The 22,121-nt window shown below is 41.9% G+C and overlaps 1 protein-coding gene across 2 annotated transcripts in view; it reads right to left on the reverse strand.

Moving 5' to 3' along the window:
- Positions 1–1,003: 1,003 nt before the first annotated feature.
- The window catches only part of NSG2 (neuronal vesicle trafficking associated 2), a 35,083-nt gene continuing 13,965 nt past the window's right edge, over positions 1,004–22,121 (reverse strand). For both annotated transcript variants that reach the window (XM_035559745.1, XM_035559744.1), the window contains exons 3-4: positions 2,768–2,878; positions 1,004–1,195 (exon numbers count right to left, since the gene is read on the reverse strand). In XM_035559745.1, the coding sequence (XP_035415638.1) occupies positions 1,004–1,195; positions 2,768–2,878 (303 nt within the window). The remainder of the gene's footprint in view (positions 1,196–2,767; positions 2,879–22,121) is intronic.

The raw sequence follows: 22,121 nt of genomic DNA on the forward strand, positions 1-22,121 counted from the left end.
CGTATCCGAAGCTGAAGGAGGGAAGCTGGAGCATCCCTTTTCATGGGTGAGAGGAAAATTAGGGGCTGAGAAGTTAGAAGTTTAATACTGTCTTATACTATCACCACTCTTGAAAGGCTCCACATGTTACAATGGCATTTCTTTGTCTCATGGTGACCCTCTGGAGGGAAGCCTCATGTAACTTACCAAAGGTCATGCAGGAAAGCCAAGCCAGAAGCAGAAATGAAGTCCTCATCTCCTAACCCCTACCTCTATGCTCAGAAGTATACCCATGATTTCTCTACAGCAGTTTTCATCCTACTCTATATCCACACTCCAGCCAGGATTTCAGCCTCAGATCCCAGCCAAGATCACCAGCACAGTGCAGCTCTCTACAAATACTGAGATCTGCCTGGATTTTCTTAGGCCACTGTGCAGGGGTGTGTGCCTATGTCTTTGCATGTGTGTATGTGTGAGGGAGGAGGGGATGCTTGCATTTATCAGCAAATGCACACTGATACTAGATTTGATTTGACAGCAAAATATCCCCCCTTTGACAAGCTAAACAACACTGCAGTGTCTAACAGGTTCTCTCTACCCTGTCTCTCAAAAGGATTTCAGCTTATTTTTCAGCATCTTAAGCCTGTGCCACAACTATCCAGCAATGATGAAACTTTGCAGGATTCTCTTTGCTGCTTTTATCCTCTCTGGCTGTTTATCTAATTTGCTTTTTTTGTTTTTTAATTTCTTTTTCTAACAAATAGTTAAGCAATGATTTAAAAATATTTTTACATCGTAAGGTACAGTCAACATCGAACATGCCTTTGTACAAGAGCTCGACTCGGTTACAAATCAACGAGAACAATGCACGAAAAGAAATATCCATTAAGATGACTCCTGCACTTGGGTTCTATTTATTCCCACCGTGCTGTTAGCACAGCACCCTCTCTCAACTAGAGCAATGCAGTATAGACATGGTGTTGTCCCCCCACCCTCCCACTTTGCCCATCACCACTCATTAACTTTAATGACCTTCTGTCTTGGCAGCCTTGGCTTCATGGTTTACCGACCCTGAAGACAGCCAAGGCGATACAGCCCGGGAGCTGGTCTGCTTGGCCATGCTGTAGTGGCTGATGACAGTGTAGAACCTGCCCCGGGAGTTGGAATCCTGTGCGGAGTAGTACGCGTCCAGCGAGGCCGGGATGCACCGCTTATGCTGGAAAAGGGGAGAAAGCAAGAGAAGTAAAGCAGGGTCCCACCAGCCTGAGGTTCTCCCTTTAAAAATCTCTGGGTTAGGTGTTTGCATGTATGATGTTTGACTCATATGCCTCAGCGAGAGCATCTGCTGCGCAACCCCTACTGCCTTTCACCAGCCACGTGGGAATGCACAAAGTTTAGACTCAGGCAGCAGCCTTCCAAACCTGTTGCTATTGGCAACCCTGATTGCAGGCTGATTTCATTGCTGGATTGGAAACGAAAAATGTAAAATAAAGATCTGAGGGGTTTGGTATGTTACTGGCACATACAGAGATCAAGGCCCCTTGCTGGAGTCCTAGCGGAGTACCTGGGGCAGCTCCTTCCCTGTGCTGGACTGAAAGCTCCATAGAGTGAAGTCCAGAATTAATCCCCAACCAGGCAGAGGACTGACAGAGGCTGCTCTGTTACTGTGTATTATCCCTGACCTGTAGGATGACCACCTTGGATGGGGATGGTAGGAAGCACAGCCCAACTGGCCAGCCCTTGTCAGAGCTTCTTGTCTGTCTAGACACTGCCAATGCATCTCCTTTGCGCTATTGTGGGCATTTGCGTGCTAAGAACTGCACAGGGAAAATAATTCATTTTGCAACAGCTGTAAAAGAGCAATTAAATAGTAAAAATGCTGGACAGGTTGATATTCACCAGATTCAAAGCAGCACCAATGACATAAAGGGCCTCAGGTATGATTATCATTAAATGATGAGGCTCCTCAACTCCCACATCAATGTGACTAGCTGAAATTTGAGTTCAAAGCCTTTTATCTTTTTAGAAGTTCAGGTTTGGATCTGTTTCTGAAATTCATGTCTGAGTCCCAGCTTTGCTTTTATATAACCTAAGAGAATATTTCACAACGACTAACCCACAAGCATGCTTACTCTATTTTCCAGCTCGCAGAATAACCTCAGTGTGGTCAAGACTCCTACGTGTTTATGAGTTTATTTGCAGCAAAGAGTCATTGAACTGTTTTGCAAAAGTTTTTTTTTGTGTTTTTTTTTGTTGTTTTTTAAATCTCAGAGTAGGCAAATAGTTCTCTGCAAATATTTGATATAAAACCACTGGGCAGAGGGTTTTTAGCAATTAGGTTACATGGTTTTGTTCTTCATGGACCTCAAAAGCACATCAAAAAATGAACCCCATAGGCAAATTTGGATTCCTTTCACAAAGGACACATGTGCCAGCACTCTGGGAGTTTCCTTTGCATTAAAATGTACAACAGTAAACCTCAGTCGCTTAAATGTGTGGGAAGAAAGCACAGGATTCCATCTGCAATAAATCCATTCACAAATATGAAGGATTGTTCCTGAACATCTGTCTGCAGTGTTCACCAAATGCTAATCCCAACAATTACAGTGTAACAGTAGCTGATGGAGGCAGATGCAAGTCCAAATTTCCCATAACACTTTTCCCATTTCAACACATTCTTGCCAAATGTTCTGTTTGGCCTGGTCAAAAAAGCAGACTAGACTGTAACCATGTAGTCAATTAGAGTATATCATCATCTCAGGCAATTCATCCATCTGAAGTTTCTTACCTTATAAACAAATCCATCTGGGCAACTGTGGTCGTAAGTAAAGGCTTTGTATACCACAAGAAACACTATGCAGGCAAGGAATGCAAGAGCCAGACTTATGAGAATAGTGACCTACAAAAGAGGGATAATGTTACTCTACATATGTTAAAATGGCATATGAGCAACCTCGTAATTAAATGACTTATAGTAACATCCATCCTAACAGACTGCAGTCTTCACTCCACTGTGCAGTACTTAACTAAGCATGGTAATTGAATGAATGCTAGATCTAATAGCCCCGAATTGTCACATCATTTCTATCCCCCTACAGACCTTCAGGAGTGCACGTTCCTGTGTTTAACCCACTGCAATAGATTCTCCTAAGGCATTTGGTCTTCTCAGAGACTTTGCGTTCCCATGCTCTCAACTGAGATCTCTGCTGGCCCAGCAGGATTCACCAGCAGCCAGAGACTCCACATTTAGGGCCTGATCTGTGTGACAAGCTGCTTTACAGCCATGGCAAGAAATGCTTTTCTGATAGCAGATGGAGGTAGGAAGAAGGAAGCCTCTGTAGAACATGTCCCTTTGTGCTATCTGGGTGACACTTCAAGGCTAAATTGCACCTCGAGTAGCTTACAGAAGGGAATCCTTCTCAATCTATCAAAGCTGTAAAAGGAGAACAGCCAACCACTGACAAAGGCCAGCATGTATGTCCCACCACGTGTCCAAGAGCAGGCAGGCAGACAGGCATTGTGGCCGCTGTCTCTGTAAGCATTCCAGATCTCAGTGCTGGAGTTACCGGACACAAACAGGCCCAAACACTCCCTCTCCTCACTCCCAAGCAGGCTGCACCATTCTGTTTCTTTGTTGCAGCTCCCTTTTTCCAGCTCTTCCAGGTCCCTCATGGATCGTTCACTTAACAGCAAGTTTGCTGTCCCCATTCAGATGTCTGGATTGAAGCCCTGACCCTTGGTTGTAGCTGAGCTAAAACTTGTGTCCTCCCTCAGGACTGAGTAAGAGTCCCAAATGCACTCTTGTTCATCTAGGAAGAGGTTCAAGTTCATAATCATCCCATCAGGGAAGTTGCACTTGGGTGTATATTTTAGGTTAAACACCTGGATGAGCACCAGCCCCATCTCCATTCTTTCCTTCCTCAAAGCTTTCTTGGTTCCAGCTGGTAATTCAGCAAATGCCATGTAAAAGGCTCTGGACTTTTACTGCTTAAATTATAGCAACCCATCCTGTTGAGACTGCTGTCTCACACTGATCCGGATTGGCATGAAAAAATCATAATCCCTGGGGCTTCAGTGTTACCATGCAAACTGGGGCTCATAATCAAATGAACTCACTTACTGAGATGATGAGGGTGGGAACAGCAATAGAGGATCATTTAAGACTGCTGCACAGCCAGCAGCGTGGGCAGTGAGCAGAGGCAGCTCAGCAGCTTCCCCCGGCTCGCAGGCACTGCACACCAGCAGCCAGGATCATACAGGAGGTTTGCCAGCACGGAGAAGGTGCCGCAATGTCCCCGTGTCTATGAGCCTGTGTGGGAGCTTTCGCTGAGGAAATTGCTACAGCAAAATACTGAGGCATGGATTTACAGGAGGGACGGGGATTAATGAGGCTTTTGCCTACCCCTAGCTTCAATCTGTGTGCCCCTGAACCCCACTTTTGCACCACGGCACCAGCAGCCAAACCGAGGGCTGCAAATTCTCCCTCGTCACATCGAAACCGGTCCACTTGGAGAACCACAACGGCAGGACGAGGAAGGGACTGCTTGCTTACCACTGGCTAACACCCCCTGCCTGCAGGCACGTTCCCACCGTACCATGCATCTGCTTATCCTCATAACCAAAACAGACCTCCAAAGTATGCCCTCTCCTCAATATCATGTCTGCCTCCACCTGTATGAAAGACAATCATTATCACTTACTGCCCTAGCAAGGAAAAGCAACACCTTTTTCATTTCTATCTAGTTATTCAGCTATTGTTCCACCCTACCTCTTTTTGTTGTTAAAATTATGTCACAATTATCTTTATTTTCTTATACAGGTGTCCAAGGAAATTCAATAGTAGGTATAGGCAGAAATTGTATAGGAGATTGATTGGCCATGGTAGAAAGTGGGGAAATTCAGAGATAATTCCTGTAGTATAGTGATTAAGCTTGTCAGGAACAGCAGGTAATAACTAATAAGCTGGACACATCTCAGAATTCATCAGTATAGTATTACTAATATAACAACAATATTACATAATATATCAATAAAATATATTAATTGCTTAATATTAGTTCACACTGAATTTTGCTCAAATTCTCTCCTTTGGTCATTGATATAGCTGTAATTCTGAGAACCTGTAAGATATGCAGTCCCTGCACAGATTCAAAGGGGCCACCGTAATTGCTTGCAGTGCAGGAAGGGACTTCTCTCCCTCATCCACCCTGCACTGCCTGGTGAGATGTATTCCTAAGCACGTAGCACATTGGGACTATTACTTAGAGAAGCTAAATCAGCCCTAGCCAATGCTGGAAGATCCAGAACTACAATCTTGGTGTCACTTTTAAGACAAAAAAAAAAAAGAAAAGAGTGAAATTAAATCTTCACGTATGATGTCAAATCTGACCCAACACATACAGTTCAAAACTCAGGAGAGAGAGGTATGAAGATTATATCTAGCAAGAGAAATTCATAGATTCATTGTTAAGTCAGAATATTTTAGAATAAAAGTGTAAAAGGGTACGATGATTGGGTAAGACTGGGGCTAATGGGCTTTTCCAGTGGTGACCAGTTCACTGCAGCCCTGACTCTCCTTTTAGGATGACTGCTCAAATTAACCTCCTCCTTGGGGCCTAATCTGCTGCAAAATGGGTCAATTAAGCATAAGGCAGCTATAGGAGGAGAAGCACTTACTGCTGGATCTCATCAGAGAACACGTGTAAGAGAGTCCTGGTGTGCTGAAGAGGTAGCTGGTAAAAAAGTACAGTTGTATGAATTTCAGTAGTCTGACCAAAAAAATATGGGCTCTACCTCCTCTCCAGCAAGGCACGTTTGCCTGCAAGTTTGAATGGAAATATTTCAGACCAGTTTTATTGTAGCCCATGGGTTCCCAACCCAGGGAAGCCATGTCCCTTTTCATAGGAGTGAAGAGGTAGAAGCCTCAGTTGGATTCAAAGGAGGTGGAAATAGAATTTTCCATGACTTCTGCCCCCAAGAGAAGTCATACTACACCTGAAAGAAATAAAAAAATGTCACTTTGAAGAAGTATAGTCAAAAGGAGAGAATTCCTGGATTATGTATGACAACACTCAACCTTACCCAACAGCAGAGCTGCAAAAAAGATCCTTCTCCTAAAAGACCCAGCTCTGGCAGGCCAATGTGGAAGAGCATTTCCCTCTGTAGAATAAATCTCCATCAACTCTTCTCCATTTAAAAGAGGAGCATGGTAGGCCTAGTACCTCCTCTCGTAACAGTTTAAGTAGTAATGCAAAGATGACAATGACACAAGTCTCCTTTGAGGTTAGTTTGAAGGCACTAAAGCAAGACATACACCTTGGTCTACCAAAGCCAGTGTTTAGAGGGCAGTCCTGGCTACAAATTCAGCAAGTAAGAAATGCTCAGCTCTCCAGTTTGGTTTGCTGTAATTACAATGTACAGTGAATGAAGAAATCTTGTTTGGGTTAACCTGGAGAAACAAACTTGGGCTCACGTCAAAGGAAGAGACAAAGTGAGCTGAAATTACACCAAATACCACCCAGGAATGCATAGGGCATAACTCAGTGAGGAAGTACCTCTTGTTTCTGAGAAATAAGAAGGTGCTCATCCTCTAGCTTTCTTTAGCAAATACAGCCTTCATCACAAGGGCTAGCAAGAGATGCACACCTGCAGGTTGCACACCCTGTGCACACAATTCCTCCTGCCCTAATGTCTGCATGGCACCTTCCTCCTCCTCCTCTTCATCACAGTTTCCTCCAAATGGGGCTGACTGCACCTAAAGAGGATGTGAAAGGGGAATGTCCCGTCAGCTGTGGGATGTCTCCCTCACCCAGAACAAATCTGTCTGCCTTCCCCATGAGCTGCCACCAAAGTGGCTTTAAAGGCTTCTCATTCTGAGCCAGATAAAATGGCCACGTTCTTCCTTTAGCCTTGAAAAATGGAAAGAACTGAGCTGTCTGGAGCGAGAACGAATGTCCCTTTTTTTGTTAAATCCCCTGTACACGCACAGCCTATGGAAATGACCATTAGTAATGTGATTTGACTGGTTCCTTTCCTCTTGTCTGCCCACCGAGCACCTAAAAATAATAAATTCCCCCCTGCTCTGGCGCTCTGTTCCAGCAAAGTGCTGACACCCAATTCACTACCTCCCGGGAGCAGGTCCCTTCCGCTGAGCTTTCCCCTCCCTCCCGGGTGTAATTGAGCCCATTCTCACCTCCCTCCTGCCGCTTCATGCACTTGCAAAATTACAGTGTGACACAATATTACACATGATGATACATAGTGTAAAATTGCTCTAGGATGAAATGTCATGTAAGATGTTAAAACCCAGAGGAAAGGGAAGGGAAAAAAAACCACCCCCAGGTATTTTGCCAAGCCAGAGCTAAGATCCACCTCTATTCCAGGGAATACTTCATTAGCATTCAAACGCCAAAGAATCACAGGGCTGCAATACCTAATAAACCTCCACTTTTTTTTTAATGAATAACATGAACCTTGGCAGTCTCTAAGCAATATAAACACTCACAGAGGGGAAATAAAATTTAGTGAGCAGATAAAACCTCGAAGTGCCACAGGCATGAATCTGTCACGTGTGACTGCTCGAGTGGGTAGCTGGAGGGCAGGATTTGCCCACCCCTTCCCCAAAGTCATATACAGCTCCCAAAGGTTCTCTTAGGAAGGGAGTGCTGCAGAGAGAACATCACTACCACACCGAGGAACTCCCCATCCACCACAAAACATGGAAAAAGGCTTGATCTAAGGCCCCTGACTTCGATGAAGGCTGATTTCATTTGCTCATCAAGAAGAGCGCACTTAACTCAGTTCTTCCCCATCCTTCCATAGACGAAGTACATACTGCATTTTCACAACAGCACAGATTAAAAAATAAAAATAAAAATAAATAATAAAAAAAAAACATTGTCATCAAGCAACAGGACATGGCTGCCACTAGGTTTTGCTCCAGTGAGATGATAAATTGCAACAGTGTTAGCAGTGTTCCTGTCAACCTGGCTTTTCGTACTGCCCATTGAAGTATCTCTCCTGTTCTCTTTGATTTCAGCGACTGCCCATTATTATTTTTTGCCTCAAAAATTCCCTTTTTTCCACTCTAGCTGCAGTGAAAAAGCCTCATTTAAAAGCAAACCAGAGAACAATGCCACATCCAAGCAGCAGGGCATTCCTTAATAGCCACTTCCCTTCTACATTTTTATTCCATATTGTCTTCCAAATTTTTATTATTCTTAGCCAAAAAAAAAAAATCCATTCTGTGGCCTTAGTTTGCAGAGAGGATATGCACCCTTCATTCCCTATGGGAATCAACAAGACCAAAGAGCAGCAGGTCCCTCCAAAACCCAAGCCTTAAGGGCTTTGACTTGCACTGGGGGGTTTGCCAGCCCTACTGGTGACCTGCTGAGCCACCGAGCCTGCAGAGAGCCACACACTGACATTGGGCTGGTACTGACTGCCACACAGACCAGTGAGGAGCCTTAAGAGTCCTGGGAAATCTACATCCTCTGGAAATACCAGGGAAAAATAAAAAAAAAAAGAAGCAGAGAAAGGCAGATCCTGAGCTGAGACTGATGGGGTTACTACTGCATAGAGCAGATATTCATAAGGAACATTTTTCAGGCAGTGCAGGTGGGGGAAGGGGCTGTCAGCAGATGGCAGCTCCCTCAAATTTATGCACTGTTTGAACTGAGTTGACAAATATTTTTTTTCCCAGTGGGGACTGGATGCAGACTGCTCTCTGTTAGTATTCAGCATCCAACCTGTGCTGGTGAGTTGCGGGGGTGGGTTTTTTTTTTTCCACATAAGCCACATATTACTTGCATTACCAGCTAGAGGAATATAACTTATAATCATGGCTCTGGTGTCAGGTCTTCTCATTCCACCTTTTTTTTTTTTTTTCCCACAGGCTCTGCTGATGGTATCACACCCTGTGAGGACTCAGCATAAAGGTAGTAAAAAAAAATAAAATAAAAAATTAAAAATTGGTTAGGGAGAGAAAAGAACATGAGCATTCAAATGCAAGCCATCTCACAATGAGACACAGAAAATTATGTTCTACAAAACTGTCCTATTGAGGAAGGAAAGGTCTGTTTTTTCTAATTCAAAACACAGTCATAATCTAAAAGATTTGCTCTGTACAATATGGTCAGCAGAGGGAGCTCAGTAAGATTCCAGAAAGATTAGACATTTATATGGAGATCCTACACATGGCTTAAGCTAGGGCTCAATAAAACAAAAGGAACAGCCCCGCCAAGTTCCCAAATTTGATAAATTGAACCAGTCACTCAGACCTAGACCCACAAAAGCAGCTGAATGTCTAAATCTCCTTTATTTTCCTACACTGCAGTAGTAATTCGGCACCATCTGTAGGTGTCTTCAGAGGGGTAAGAAATGGTCCATTCTGGGCTTTCCTACATTGCTCTGATGTTTCTGGTTCTGGGTCACTAAACTGGGTTTCCAACTCAGAAGGGCAGCTCGTCTAGTACAGCCCTGCAATTCCAGTGCTCCAACACTAAGGCTCAGTCCTATCACAGCTCATGCTCAGGCAGCAGCCTTGTCAACTGCTGCCTGAAATCCATTTTGAAGATCACTGTGCTGCCATTTCTCTGGGGGGAAAACAGTTGCACCGAGTCCAGCTTTGGAGGAACTCAGCAAGAACCTCCTGCTGTTTGCACAAGCCTCAGGTGTCCAGGTGTTTAAATCCATCCTCCATTTGTCACAAAAATGGAGCAGCTCTCAGAATGCAAACAGACAACATGATCTCTATCAATCTGTCTGAAGAAAGCTGCAGAAAATCTCTCCAGTGCTCATGCAATTGGTGTATGATGTTAGCGAGCACAGCTTTTCATCCACTTGGATAGGACTTGGATATCATCAAACATGATATCTGTTTTTTTCTAAACCTGGCACACAGCTGTTTGACTCTGGATACCTTTCCCACTGCCCAGAGCACTCAATATATATGCTTACATACGCTTAAGACAGCAGCCAGGAAGAAGCCACAGCCAGGAAAAGCACTGCTATCTATAGAACTGTCCAGACAAGCAGCACCCAGAGAAGAGTTCATGCTCTCAGAGCGCACATAGTGGTGTGCTACTGTCAAGAAGATCTGAGCTTAATTCCTGGGTAAAGATTATTTACCATGGAAAAATCCCTGGAAATTCTCCACTGTTTTCCTAATCTTATCAGCTGTGATGGAAATAGGGGACCTCGGGAGCCAGATGCCTCTGTCCATTCCTGCACTGCAGTCTCACTGTCTTTGCAGTCAAGTTTGTCCGGAAACGATGCCACTGCAGATGCCATGTCTGGTTCTCCAGGATACACTCAGTGTTGCTGGGTATTGGGAAATTTCATGACCTTTAATAGGCAATTCAGCTGAAGAAATTCTGTTGTTTTTATTTTTTTTCTTTGTAAAGTAATTTTGCCTCCGAATGAGGCAAAATTTGTTGTAAACAAAAATGGCAGAAATTCCATCAAGATTATTTTCATACAAGGGTGTAAGAGCTATGCTTGGAAAAGCTACAAGGCTCTTTCAGTAGTTTATGCTAATGCCATTCCACCTGGACATCTCTCAACCCATTGACAACCTAGTTAACAACCTAGAATAAAATCGCAAAATCATCAATCAATTTGCCACTGAGCCAGTCCCAGAGCTCCTGCTGCTCAGTAGAAATTTTTGAGCTCCAAGGACATCTCACTACACTATCATATGCTCATGATCTCATTATAACAATTTATGCCTGACAGTGAAAAATTTAGGAGAGCAACTTTTTTCCCTTCATTCCATAACTTCTTCCATCCGATAATTAGATGTAAGATTGACAACATTAAATCTTGACATGAAAGCTACACCTAAAGTGAAAGACTCTGGAGCACGTCCCAGCTCCAGATTCAGCTGTCTATCCTGGCTGCCTCCCACCTGTAAGTCTAGATGAAATCCAAATACGAACCATCCCAAAATCTGAATCCTGTAAGAAAAAACAAACATAGGCACAGAGGGAGCCACTAGGTGACAGGTTACTCGGACCCTAAGAAGAGTTTCTCCACTGTGTAGACTCAGCCAAGGCAGTGTAGGGCACTGCACCCCATTATACAGACTGATCTGCTCTGCCGGTAAAACTCATTTGGCTACACTTCTTCGAAAATGGCATTTCAGTCTTGATTTATAACAACTTTTTTGTAATAAGTTGCTGGTTTTGCTGATTTTCTGAGAACAGCTTAACCTCTGAATTTTGAAAGGCTAAGAGGAAAAAAAAAGTGGCACAACTGGGTCTTCATATTTGCCTGGTGCTGTTCAAGAAGATGTAGGATTTGTCCTTCATTATAACGGCACGGCTTTATTCCAGATGGTGTCCAGATTCTCAAGTAGCCTTCAGGAGATGCTTTGTCAAGTACCTAAATCTTCAAAACTATGGGAAAATACTCCTTCATGCTACATGGCTTTTTACATGAAGCTTAGGGGTTTGGATTTTTACACCTGTACCTTAGAATTCATGACCATAAAACAATTTGGCCCCAATTCTCCTAAGACCACTGAACACCAGCCATGAGGATGTTATAATCTTGGGGTGCAAAACCATCTCACATCTGTTCCACTATTTTATGGGTTTCCTTCAGTCCACACAGCCCAGCAACCAAAATACAAAGGATTTACAGGGAAAGGACTTAGAAAAGAGAGGGTCATCTCTCCAACTACCCTAAGCTCCAAAGGCATCCACTTGAAAAATCATTAGTTATCTCTGAGCCAGTTTGCTATCTCCACCATGTCCTTTTTGGCTCTACCCATTTTTCCATACACCACTCCACCACATCCCCTCCTGTGAACCTCTTCATGTTTGCAAATCTTTAAAAGAAGCATCTATCTGCTGAGATGGCTAGGTACCCACCAGCAATTCCTCTGCTCTGTGCCTTGTAAAGCTGTGAGTGCAGCACGAGTGTGGAACAAGAACACCATGTTTCTAAGCAATTTGTCAAATAATTAAATTATGTGCACAATAACTAGCTGGCTCAATTATATTAGCCAGTCTCCATCATGTAATATAATTTCTAGTGGCTGTTTAGGCACTAATAGCCTCAGATCTTTTTAACTGTGCCTGGTGCCAGCTGCGGTCTGCATGATGCCTTTCTGTGCCAAGTTAAACCCCTTGAATGGAAAATTCATGGCTCAGTTTACAAGCCCCTGTTCCTTATGGAAGCTCTGAAATGCCAATTTCAATGAGGATGCTTCGACTGTTGAATATTAGTGAATTTCCACTTAGGTAAATAAAAAGCTCCGTTTGTTTTGCTTTTTCTTTTCTGCCATTTACTGCCATTAAAAATGTTTCATCTGTTACCTTAATATAAGTTCATTGGAAGACAAACCAAACAGGGTTTTTTGCCTGCTAACAACAAGAACTTTCCAATATGTCCCATGTTACACATGACACACAGATTTTTAGCATTCAAACCATGTTATGTGTGCAGAAGACTGTATGACTTCTACATGAGCCGCAGTGGTGCAAACAAAGTCATATTTTGAGCTCTTTCTGTTAAAATGTAAAGCCCTTCTCCTTACAGCAGGCTCCAAGCACAGTCCTTTATGCTCGGAATAGACTGGTATATTGAGATGCTATACAATTGCTTTTGGGAACACCAAATAAATACATGGTCTTTTGGGCAGAACATAAAGGCGTTAAAATGTCTTTTTCCCCTCCTCCTACAAGATTTTTTTTTCCCTTTTTCAACCACATGAGCCTTCCCTTCTCATTTGTATTACTCTGATCCCTTCAGAAGAACATAACAGAGAAGCAAACACACAAAAATAAACAAGTGGGGTGAACCACTGCTTGTAATGGTGCTTTTCTTCCCAAGCCCATGGTCCTATTCACAAAATGGTACGTCATTTCATGGAAACACGATCTGAGCAATTCTGGAAGAGGCTTCCTTTCAGATCAATAATTTGAAGTGTTTTTTTTTTTTTTTCCATTTTTAATCCAATTAAGTAGACAGCCACAACATCTCCACAGCTAGCCCCTCCTCAGTGACGTACTGCAATTTCCCATTGCATTGTGCAAAGTCCTGGCTGTGACATTTCCTCCAGTCATTGCAAGCAGAACATGACAATGGATGCCTCAGCTCATCAAGAGCCCTTTTTAAATGCATTAACAGGAATACAAAATAAATCAAGTCATCAATAAAATGTCTCCTTGCCTACCCTTTGCCTGCCAAGACTCAACCTCTGAAGAGTCTCATGCATGCAAAATCTTCCCTTCTCCCTGCTTCCCTCCACTGGATTTGGCACAGGGAAAGTACTAGGAGTTCGAGTAAGAACAGGTCCAGGGATTAGCACATGGCAACAGATTTGGGAAAAGCTGGTTGTGTTCCTTGTTCCACTACCAGCTTTCTGTGAGACCTGGCACTCACTCAGGTTCAGCTCCACCGCTTGCTGGAGTACCACTGGTACTCACAGACCCTCTACAAGATCCACCCAAAGCTGCAAGCATCTTTGTCTCCAAAACCTTGGCCTTCTCTGGGCCCCTGTCTGCAAAACCACCCAAGCACTGACACCAACCCACACCTGAGAATTGGGCAGGCTCTAATGAAAATCTGAGGTCTGTTTCCTTTACAAAATATCCCTTTTAGGCAGGACATGCAGGACAATTCTTGAAGCAAACCTTTCAGAATTGACGTATTAAGGCTAAGGCACAAAATGGCATTCCTCCAGGCACATTTTCCTGTGTATTTGCCTCTCCAATCTTTTTTCTATATTTTGATTTTACGTGTGACACTACCATTTTCCACATTAGCCATCACAACGGGAGACTGGATTTAAAAATGCCTGGAACAGTTTAAGCTCTTTATATGTCAGGGAACAAGATAACTTTCCGCTTCCACTCCCCAGTCCCATGGAAGGTCAAGCTTGCACATATTGAAACATATTCACTCAGTGCACCCTTGTGGTTAAAAAAAATCAATTGAAAGTTTGTTCCTTCAAAAAGGTCAAAATAATCACATGCACTTCAGCATCTATGTCTATCATCATGGGTCAGGAAATAAAGCTAATAATATGGCAGCATTCATGGTCCAGTACACCCATTTATCTTAAAAAACTTATTCCTATTATGTGGGTGCTTCAGACAAGGACAAAGTGAGGACTTGGTGAGCTAAGTGTTCCCTAGGTAACTTATGAATTAAAAGCCTTTCTATTTTAAATTAGAAATGTGAAGCTTTATTGCTGCAAATGACTTATAAAAGCTACTCTTTTAAAAACAAACAACAAAAATGAATAATCTTGCTGATTATGATCCCTTCAAAGGCATGAGGCCAGTTCCATTAACTGTGGATGTGGCCCAACAGGCTTAATACATCTGCAAGTACTAACAAGAGGAGCTCAGGTTTGTTTAACATTCAATCAGCAGCCCATGCTGCTTTATAAATAGAGAGTATTAAAACATTACATGGAAAAAATATATAAGTGAAGCATTTCACTTCCCTGATTAATTTTTTTTTTTTTAGCATTCTGTGGTTTGGCTGCAATACTCCAAATGCACTTCACAACAGTCAATAAACTTTGCCTTGGATTCAGTCAGCTGAAATCTCTTCCCTCTCCATTCCATCCTCTTTTGCTACAATAGCCAAACTAGCGTTAAGCATCTTTCATTCCATCTCAAATGCTGACAAGAAAATTACACAACAAATAGGGTTTACCGTGGGGCAGCAGATACACCAGAAGGTACCACGGCATTGTGTTGTTGAAGACAAAGATGCAACGTAAGAAATCATTTGAATTAAATGGAGGCTGCGATTTCTTTTTGTAATTAGCAGAATTACTCCCTGCAGTCCCTTATGAAAATCTTTGTCATGCATTTTGTTCCAAAGAAAAGGGTCAGTTGAGGTTTCTCTTTCTTTTGCTCTGTAACTCCTTTTTTCCTCCAATATAACACAGTTTAGAAAATCCAGATTCAGCAGGTCTACCTCACAAGCTTTTAGTCATGTGAATACTCTCCATGACTTCCATTTTTAGACATTTTCTGCATAGCAATTAGCTTTTTTTTCTCTCCAAAAAAATCAATTAAAGAAAAAAAATAACCCTGAAAAATTCTCTTCAGCTGATTATTCTGTCAGTGCTCACAGGTGGCAAAAAAATATATATTTCAGGTGTTTTTTCTAACTTTGCAAAAGAGTGAGTGTGTGTGTCTAACAAAGAATACAAAACAATAACATGTTAAGGAATGATCCATTTCATACAAAAGCCATATCTTTTTTTTTTTCTTTATTTTGTAGGTAGTTCTCAGCCTGGTCTTACAGAGCATCCTGGTTAAATCAAAATATACTTGTCTTTTGTGTGTTTCAGACATGGAAACTCTTCCTAGCTTTTCTTCGGATCTAACCTCTACCAGAAAGCTAGGTCTTAGCTAGAAACTTTCATAAAAATCTCAGACTTTTACCCAGACAGGAGAATGGAAAACTTGCAGGGTTTATAGTACCATACCTAGAATGTGATCAGAAATATCTGTTTTCTAGCAGCTGAGCCACAAATCCACACTCAGCTCATCCTCACAGCTCTGAATTGTCACTGATGATCACAAATGGCTCCATCAATCTATCTCCATGCAAGCTGTGAGGCTAGCTAGGACAGATATGACCTATACTCTTCTCTTCCTATTACAGCCAGAGGAGGAGAAGAATGATTGCTGAGCTGAGGCAGAAAGATGATGAGCAACATTTCTCATTTCCTTTTATACACACCACAAGTGAGGGTCTGAATCCATGCAGGTGCTGGTTTGCATCAGATATAAGTAGATGCAAGGCCAGGCAGTGGATTTGTGAATAAGGAGAAACCGTGAGCCTCTGCACTGCAGTGAAAAATATTCAACCTCCAAAGCCACCCCAAAACTCAGGCTCCAGAGATAAGTCACTCCATCACTGTCTGGAGAAGACAGGTAAAGTCTTCCACTAGCCCTTCTTTGAATACGAGGCTCAACAGGAACCCACTACAGCATCCCCTGTGCTGGTGCCAGTGCAATAAGATCCCCAAATGCTCATGTGCTCTCCCGTAACTGCCCCCTTTCCAATTTTCCTCCACTTTGTCCCTTGCTCTCCAGGATCACACAGCCCATCCGAGAGCTGTGCAGCCTGGAAACATCTCAGCCACATTAGCAATTGTCACTAAAGTGAGAAAAATCTCTGTGTGTTAGAGCGTGTTCCTTCCCTCAAGCACCACTCACATTAGTCAGTGTAATGGGATCTTTCAGCAGCCACTCTGCATCTTCCTGATTACTGATGTGATGTGGCAGTCACCATGGTAACATTGTTTTGTTAGTATTAAAAAGCAGTAAGGAAAATTGTCCTGCTCGCATTCAGAGAAGCCCTTTCTCCATGAGTTATTCCTGCCCTGTGGTAACTTAACAATTGAAGGAACCTTTAATTTTATTTAGCTATTGAATGGGCACGATGAAATGCCCCATGCTATTTTCCTGGGATTCATTCCTTTGCAGGTTAGAGGAAGAACCATGAGCATAAAGCAGTAGCCTACAGGTGGAAGCAGAACATCCTGTGGAGAAATTTGCAGGATCAGGCTGGAAAGGGAGTTTGGGAAACGGGGGGGTGGGGGGAGCAGAAAAAGAGGAATGCAACATTTTCAGAGGGAGCAGCAGAGCAAGGAAGAATTATCATGTACCAATCTGCAATGATGATATGCCCTTTAAAACTAAGGGCAGGATGGACAGGTAGATAAATATATGCATTCAGGGAAATGATGCATTTCTCAAAGCAATGCTCAAGGTGAAGTCATTTGGCAGAACATCTGCAGAGGCCACACAGCAATTCCCTGCACCACACTGTAAAAGACATGTAGTGCTCATGGCTCAGCAGATCCTACCTACAAAATTAAAGTGATCGAGACCTGCTCCTGCTCAGGAGTAAAACTCACCATCTTCCTCCACAGGCATACAAGCCCAGGACCTTCCTTTCCCTCTGAATTTCAGTGCTTGCCACATGAGGATCCTCCAGCTACAAGATGCAGCTGAATACCCTGGGGATTCAATGGGTCACATTCTAGTGGTGCAAGCACAGAAAGCATCTTCCATTCCAGCAGAGCTGTTACCAACAGGAAATCAAGCCCTGGCCCTGGCCCAGAAAAATCTTTCTTAATTAGGAGCCAAGTGTTTCAGATACTGGCTTGTTTTTGATAATGAACAGTTCTTGCATCATAGTCAGTTTTGTAGGGTGTGGCTGGAGACAAACAGATTTTGTTCTACATCTTTCACATTAGGTCAGAGGAAAATAATTGCTTCAGTATGAGTATTTCAGTAACAGAAACATTTGAATGAGTTCCACTATATTTTAAGAACCTGATGAAAAGTCTGTTGAATCATTACATCCACTGGATATTGGATCTGTACGTTAGAGCAGTTTCAGGGTGGAGGGAGGGGAGAGGGTTGATCTAGAGATAAGAAATATATTGTCATTGCATACTCAACAGGAACAGATTACACAGCCAGTGATTCTGAAAATGAATCTTGCCAACTTGCAGCAAAAAGACTGAAGTTTCCAGTCTTCTTCACTGAAGCAGGGATCAATATTTGCAGTGGATTTTTCCCAGGTAGATAAGTTGCTCACAGGAAAATATCTTCTTAAATATCTCAATTTCTCCCCCATACACCCACTACCAACTTGATCTGCTGAAGAAAGTACATGATTTAGTTATTCCAGCTCTGAGGGACTGATAACTTCAGTTTAAAAAAAAAAAATCCATAAAAAGGAAAGAATTGTGGAAGACTTGATAAGTCATAAAACTATGGCAGGTAACTATCACCCAGCTAATGGTCATTAAAGCACTGTCTTCCTGGAAGGGCAGTATTGGATAACTTGGTGGCTTTTAGCAATAACAGAGGTCAAACTGGTTACACATGAACTTCATGAGTGCCATTTGCACAAACAAGCAGCTGGCAAGCAGTTACATGCGTCAGCCAAATTCTCTGTGTTGTAAACTCTAATAACCCTGTGCTGAAAGGCCCCTCGAGCCCAGACCTCGGTGCTACTAGGAGACAGATACATCTGGGCAAACCCTGGGCTAGCACAGGCCTACTGACACTCTGGAGGTCTGAGTAGGTCAAGTGCAAAGATCCATTAGCAACCATTCTCCAGCTTGCTTCCTCTTAAGCAGGATGCTGATGTCCTGAACCCAAGCACCACCTAAGTGACAGTCAAGAAAGTGGGTAAAAACCCACTCCTCACCTCAATGCTTCTGACTGGTTTCTGCGTTATTCTGAGTAGTTGGAAGACAAAGGGAGTGACTGGAAACCTTGTCCTCCAGAAGTAACAAGACTTTAGATTCAATGGGTAATCTGCTTGAAAACCAAAGGTGCATTTATTCTCATTTCAACACTGATAAAAAGAAATAAGGGCAGAAACTCACTGAAATAATGTTACCTGCATGAGAGATTGTTCTCAAAACTGTAATGTAGGGTATCATTGGCAAAAAAGAAGCAGTAAGATCTACCTCAACTGCATAGACCTAGATGCATCGTTCCACAAAGGAACACAAGAGAGTCATCACATTTGCAGATCCTTTCTAGTCCATCTTGGTGTCGCTACTGGATGGTAAAGCATGGCAACATGCACTACCTTGAAAACACGCAAAATGGAAGGCAAACACCAGAAACTATTCCCCTTCAGACCAAGAAACCCTGGTATACATTATTACTGAAAAATAAGATCTTTGCAGTTCAAACACTTCCTAGAGGGACACACTCCAAAAGTATAAACAGTCTGGAGGAGGTAACATCTACAAATCACTGCCAGTCAGCTTAGAAAAGCTGTTGTCGTTGCTTCTCTGTGGAGGAGTCAAACGATAAAAGAAATGTCTTTTATGTACGGATGGCTCAACCACAACACTATTTTAACATCGTTTTCTTGTAACCCATCTACACACAACAATTTAAACATTTGTTATAAAGTATGTATGGGGTGACTCATCCAACTGAAGAATAAACCTAATTGGTCAAACTTCCAGGACACTGTGTGCTGAGCTATAGAGAATCATACTCTCATCTATTAGGAGATGTGACAAGTTGCAGAAGCTATCTAAAATTCTTGGAAGAGGTAGTGTGAAATAAGAACCGTTGCCTAGGGACAGTCTCTTCTTTATAATAATTAAAGAGCTCAGATCTGTACTGTTCTGGATGGATGAAAAATATGCATGCATAAGCTTAGATTCTGGCTTTGGCTTGCCCATGCTAGAAAGTTGTCTAATAATTTATTAGCCTCTTCAATAAAAGATATCCAAAAGGCAGAATAAAGGGCATCTGTGGATTTGACTGCCATGTTCATAAGGTCCCTTACTTTCCAAAGAGATCTAGCTCTTCTTTGTAATGCAGTTACGGCTCACAAAAAAAAAAAAAAAAAAAAAACTTGGGAAAAGTTCCCTTCTTCCCTGGGAATGTTCCCATACCAAGTGACCAGAAGAGTGAGAAGAAAAGTACTTCATAGATTGAAACTGGAAAGATGTTAAAAATTGCTCCAGAGAGATACTGGTGAGTGGGGAGCACAGGTCATACATATGGAGTCCCATCAGCATTTTTCTACACACACTCTTTAATGACAGAGATTTACTTTACCACATTTTTGTTTGAATTGATGACAATTTTACTCTTTGGGTGAAAATTAAAATACAAGACATCTCACTTTGTATTCTCCAAGATGCCAAAGCAGTGTAATGGCAGATAGAAGAGGATCTCTTGGCTATTTCTTCACACTCTCATACTGTCCTGTCTGTTTCCCCAGCATACAGGTACCAGCTGCTGAGACACTCACTCCTCATACACAGGTCAGTAGAACTGTAGTATCAAAATGGCTTCCGATCAGAACCCTTGAATTTAAGCATTACTGCAGACTAACACTAGCTGTACATTGTGTGGAAGAACATTCATGCCCATACACGTTACTGGATACAGAACTCACATATTTGGAGTGCACTAAGCCAATAGCCTGGCTCAAGTATAGATGAATACTTTAATCAGGGCATTAGCAAGAAAGTGTGGATGATATTTCCAACACACCATATACTGGAAAGCTATACAAAGCAACAAGCCAGCAACAGGAAATACGATGATCTCATATTATTTTTTAAGCTTGTAAAATTGTATCAAAACTGAGATAATAAAAGTTAAGTATTTACTGTGATTTCCTCTTACAAAAAACAAATGTATAATGATTTCATCAGTACCAGATAACAGCCCTGCTTATAACCAGAGGGCAGTATTTTTAATAATTTCACTAAAAATATGCACTGGTATAAAAATGTGGTGCAATAAAAAAAAAAAGTACAAAAGGTAATGAAATATTACCTATTATCTCAGCTCATTTTTGTCAGGAAATAATACTACAAACTTAATACGATACATGGAAGCCTTATGAAAAGCAGGCAGGGAGAGGCTTATCGTCTTATCCAGCATTAGGCTAGAGGCTGAGTGATTAATAAGTTGACATTGAAGAGCACAGAATGGAAATCGTATGGACTTTAGGGAAAGGAAAATAGCTTAAAAACAAAACTGTCATGCTGCCAGGCTGTATTAGAAGAGGCACAGCTTCCACAGCCATCCCCACCATGCAGCAAAGGGGACTGCAGTGCTTAAACCTCCAAATTTGTGCCAGTGCAGTGCATGCTGCTGGAGTCCCCCACTCCCCTGTGCCTGCTGCTGTGTCAGTCCTCACATGGACAAAAGCAATGGCAGAACAGTACAGAAAATAGGAGGGGAAGAGGGAAAAATATATCAAAAAGAGGAGTTTGAATGCAAGAGCAAGTTGGGGGGGGGGGGTTGAAGAATGGGAAAAATAAGAAACCTCATAGAAGGAGCTAATTAAAGGAAATTTATCCTTTGCAGTAGATGAGCTACACCTCTAACTTCTGTGCCTCCAGAGTACCCAGTGTGTAAGGATGAGATTGCAGGGCTAGAACTTTTAAATACCTAGTGATGCACTGTCGCTTGCAATATCAACAATAATGTCATTTATTTATTGCAGGCCACCACCCAACACATCACTTCCTGGAGACTCTACATTTTACTGTTTTTTCTCAGGCACATTGTGTCTGGTTCTGATTTGTAAGTTGTTTATACTAGAAAATGTCTGTTGTGGTTTCCAAGACCAGGGATTTAAATGTGGTTAATTAGCTGTTTACTTTACTAGTGGTACAAGTGAAGCTTCACTTTTGATGGTAAATAGGTACTACGCATGCAATAACATCAGTGAAGAAATTAAAACAAAATCAGCATCATCTAAGCTCCTCTAAGTGATTTAGATCAAAATACATGATCTGCATTAAAAAAAAAAAGGCTACAAACATTTATTTACAGACACCTTAAGAATAAATCATGGCTTTAAATATCCTGGTTGAAAGCAACAGAATTGTCTTTGTGAAATATATTAACGAGTTTCTGGAAAAAACAGAAACAGTACTATTCTGTAGTATTTCAGAAAAGAGTAGCTGAAAATTTCTCCTTTCAATAAGTTGAACAAGACTCATCTTGAAGTTTGGGTCTTGAAGATTTGGGTCTTAAAGACTCATCTTACTAGAAATAAAGAATGGTAACAATTTTTCCTGGATCACATTACAATTTTGAAAGTACTAGTTTTCTTCTAAGTTGTCAGAAACTATAATAAACTTTTCTACGTCTTGCAAGATTAAGAACAACTGGACCAAATGGAAGTTACTTGAGTCAATTATTCAGTTACTTGGGTCAATTCCTGGTAATTCTTGAAGATGATACCCTTCTGTAAAAATTTATAAACCCAATATCAGATTTTCAAGTAGCAGGGCTATTAATTAGGCACTGCCTAGTCCCTACCTTTTCTACTTATATCATTGATATTTCCTCTGACTTTGGAAATGTGAAATCAGATCTTGCATTTTTTCAACTTACATGCTCTGTGGTTTAGTAAAAGTATCATCTTTTCAATGAAAAGAGAGAAAATACTAGCTGCTACATGTTTGGAGTCTAATTTTAGGAGGAACTGAGCCATTCTAATTTGCTGCAGTCAACAGGAACTGAGAGCATTCAATAATTCATGAGTTTCTTTCCATGTTTCAGTAGAGCCTGTTGAAAATTTCTCAAGGAACCACTTTTCATCAGAAAATTTCAATTCCCGTGAACCAAAACTGCTTACAGAACAGG

This window comes from Cygnus atratus, chromosome 14 (genome assembly GCF_013377495.2).
Source record: "Cygnus atratus isolate AKBS03 ecotype Queensland, Australia chromosome 14, CAtr_DNAZoo_HiC_assembly, whole genome shotgun sequence".
NCBI classification, from domain to species: domain Eukaryota; kingdom Metazoa; phylum Chordata; class Aves; order Anseriformes; family Anatidae; genus Cygnus; species Cygnus atratus.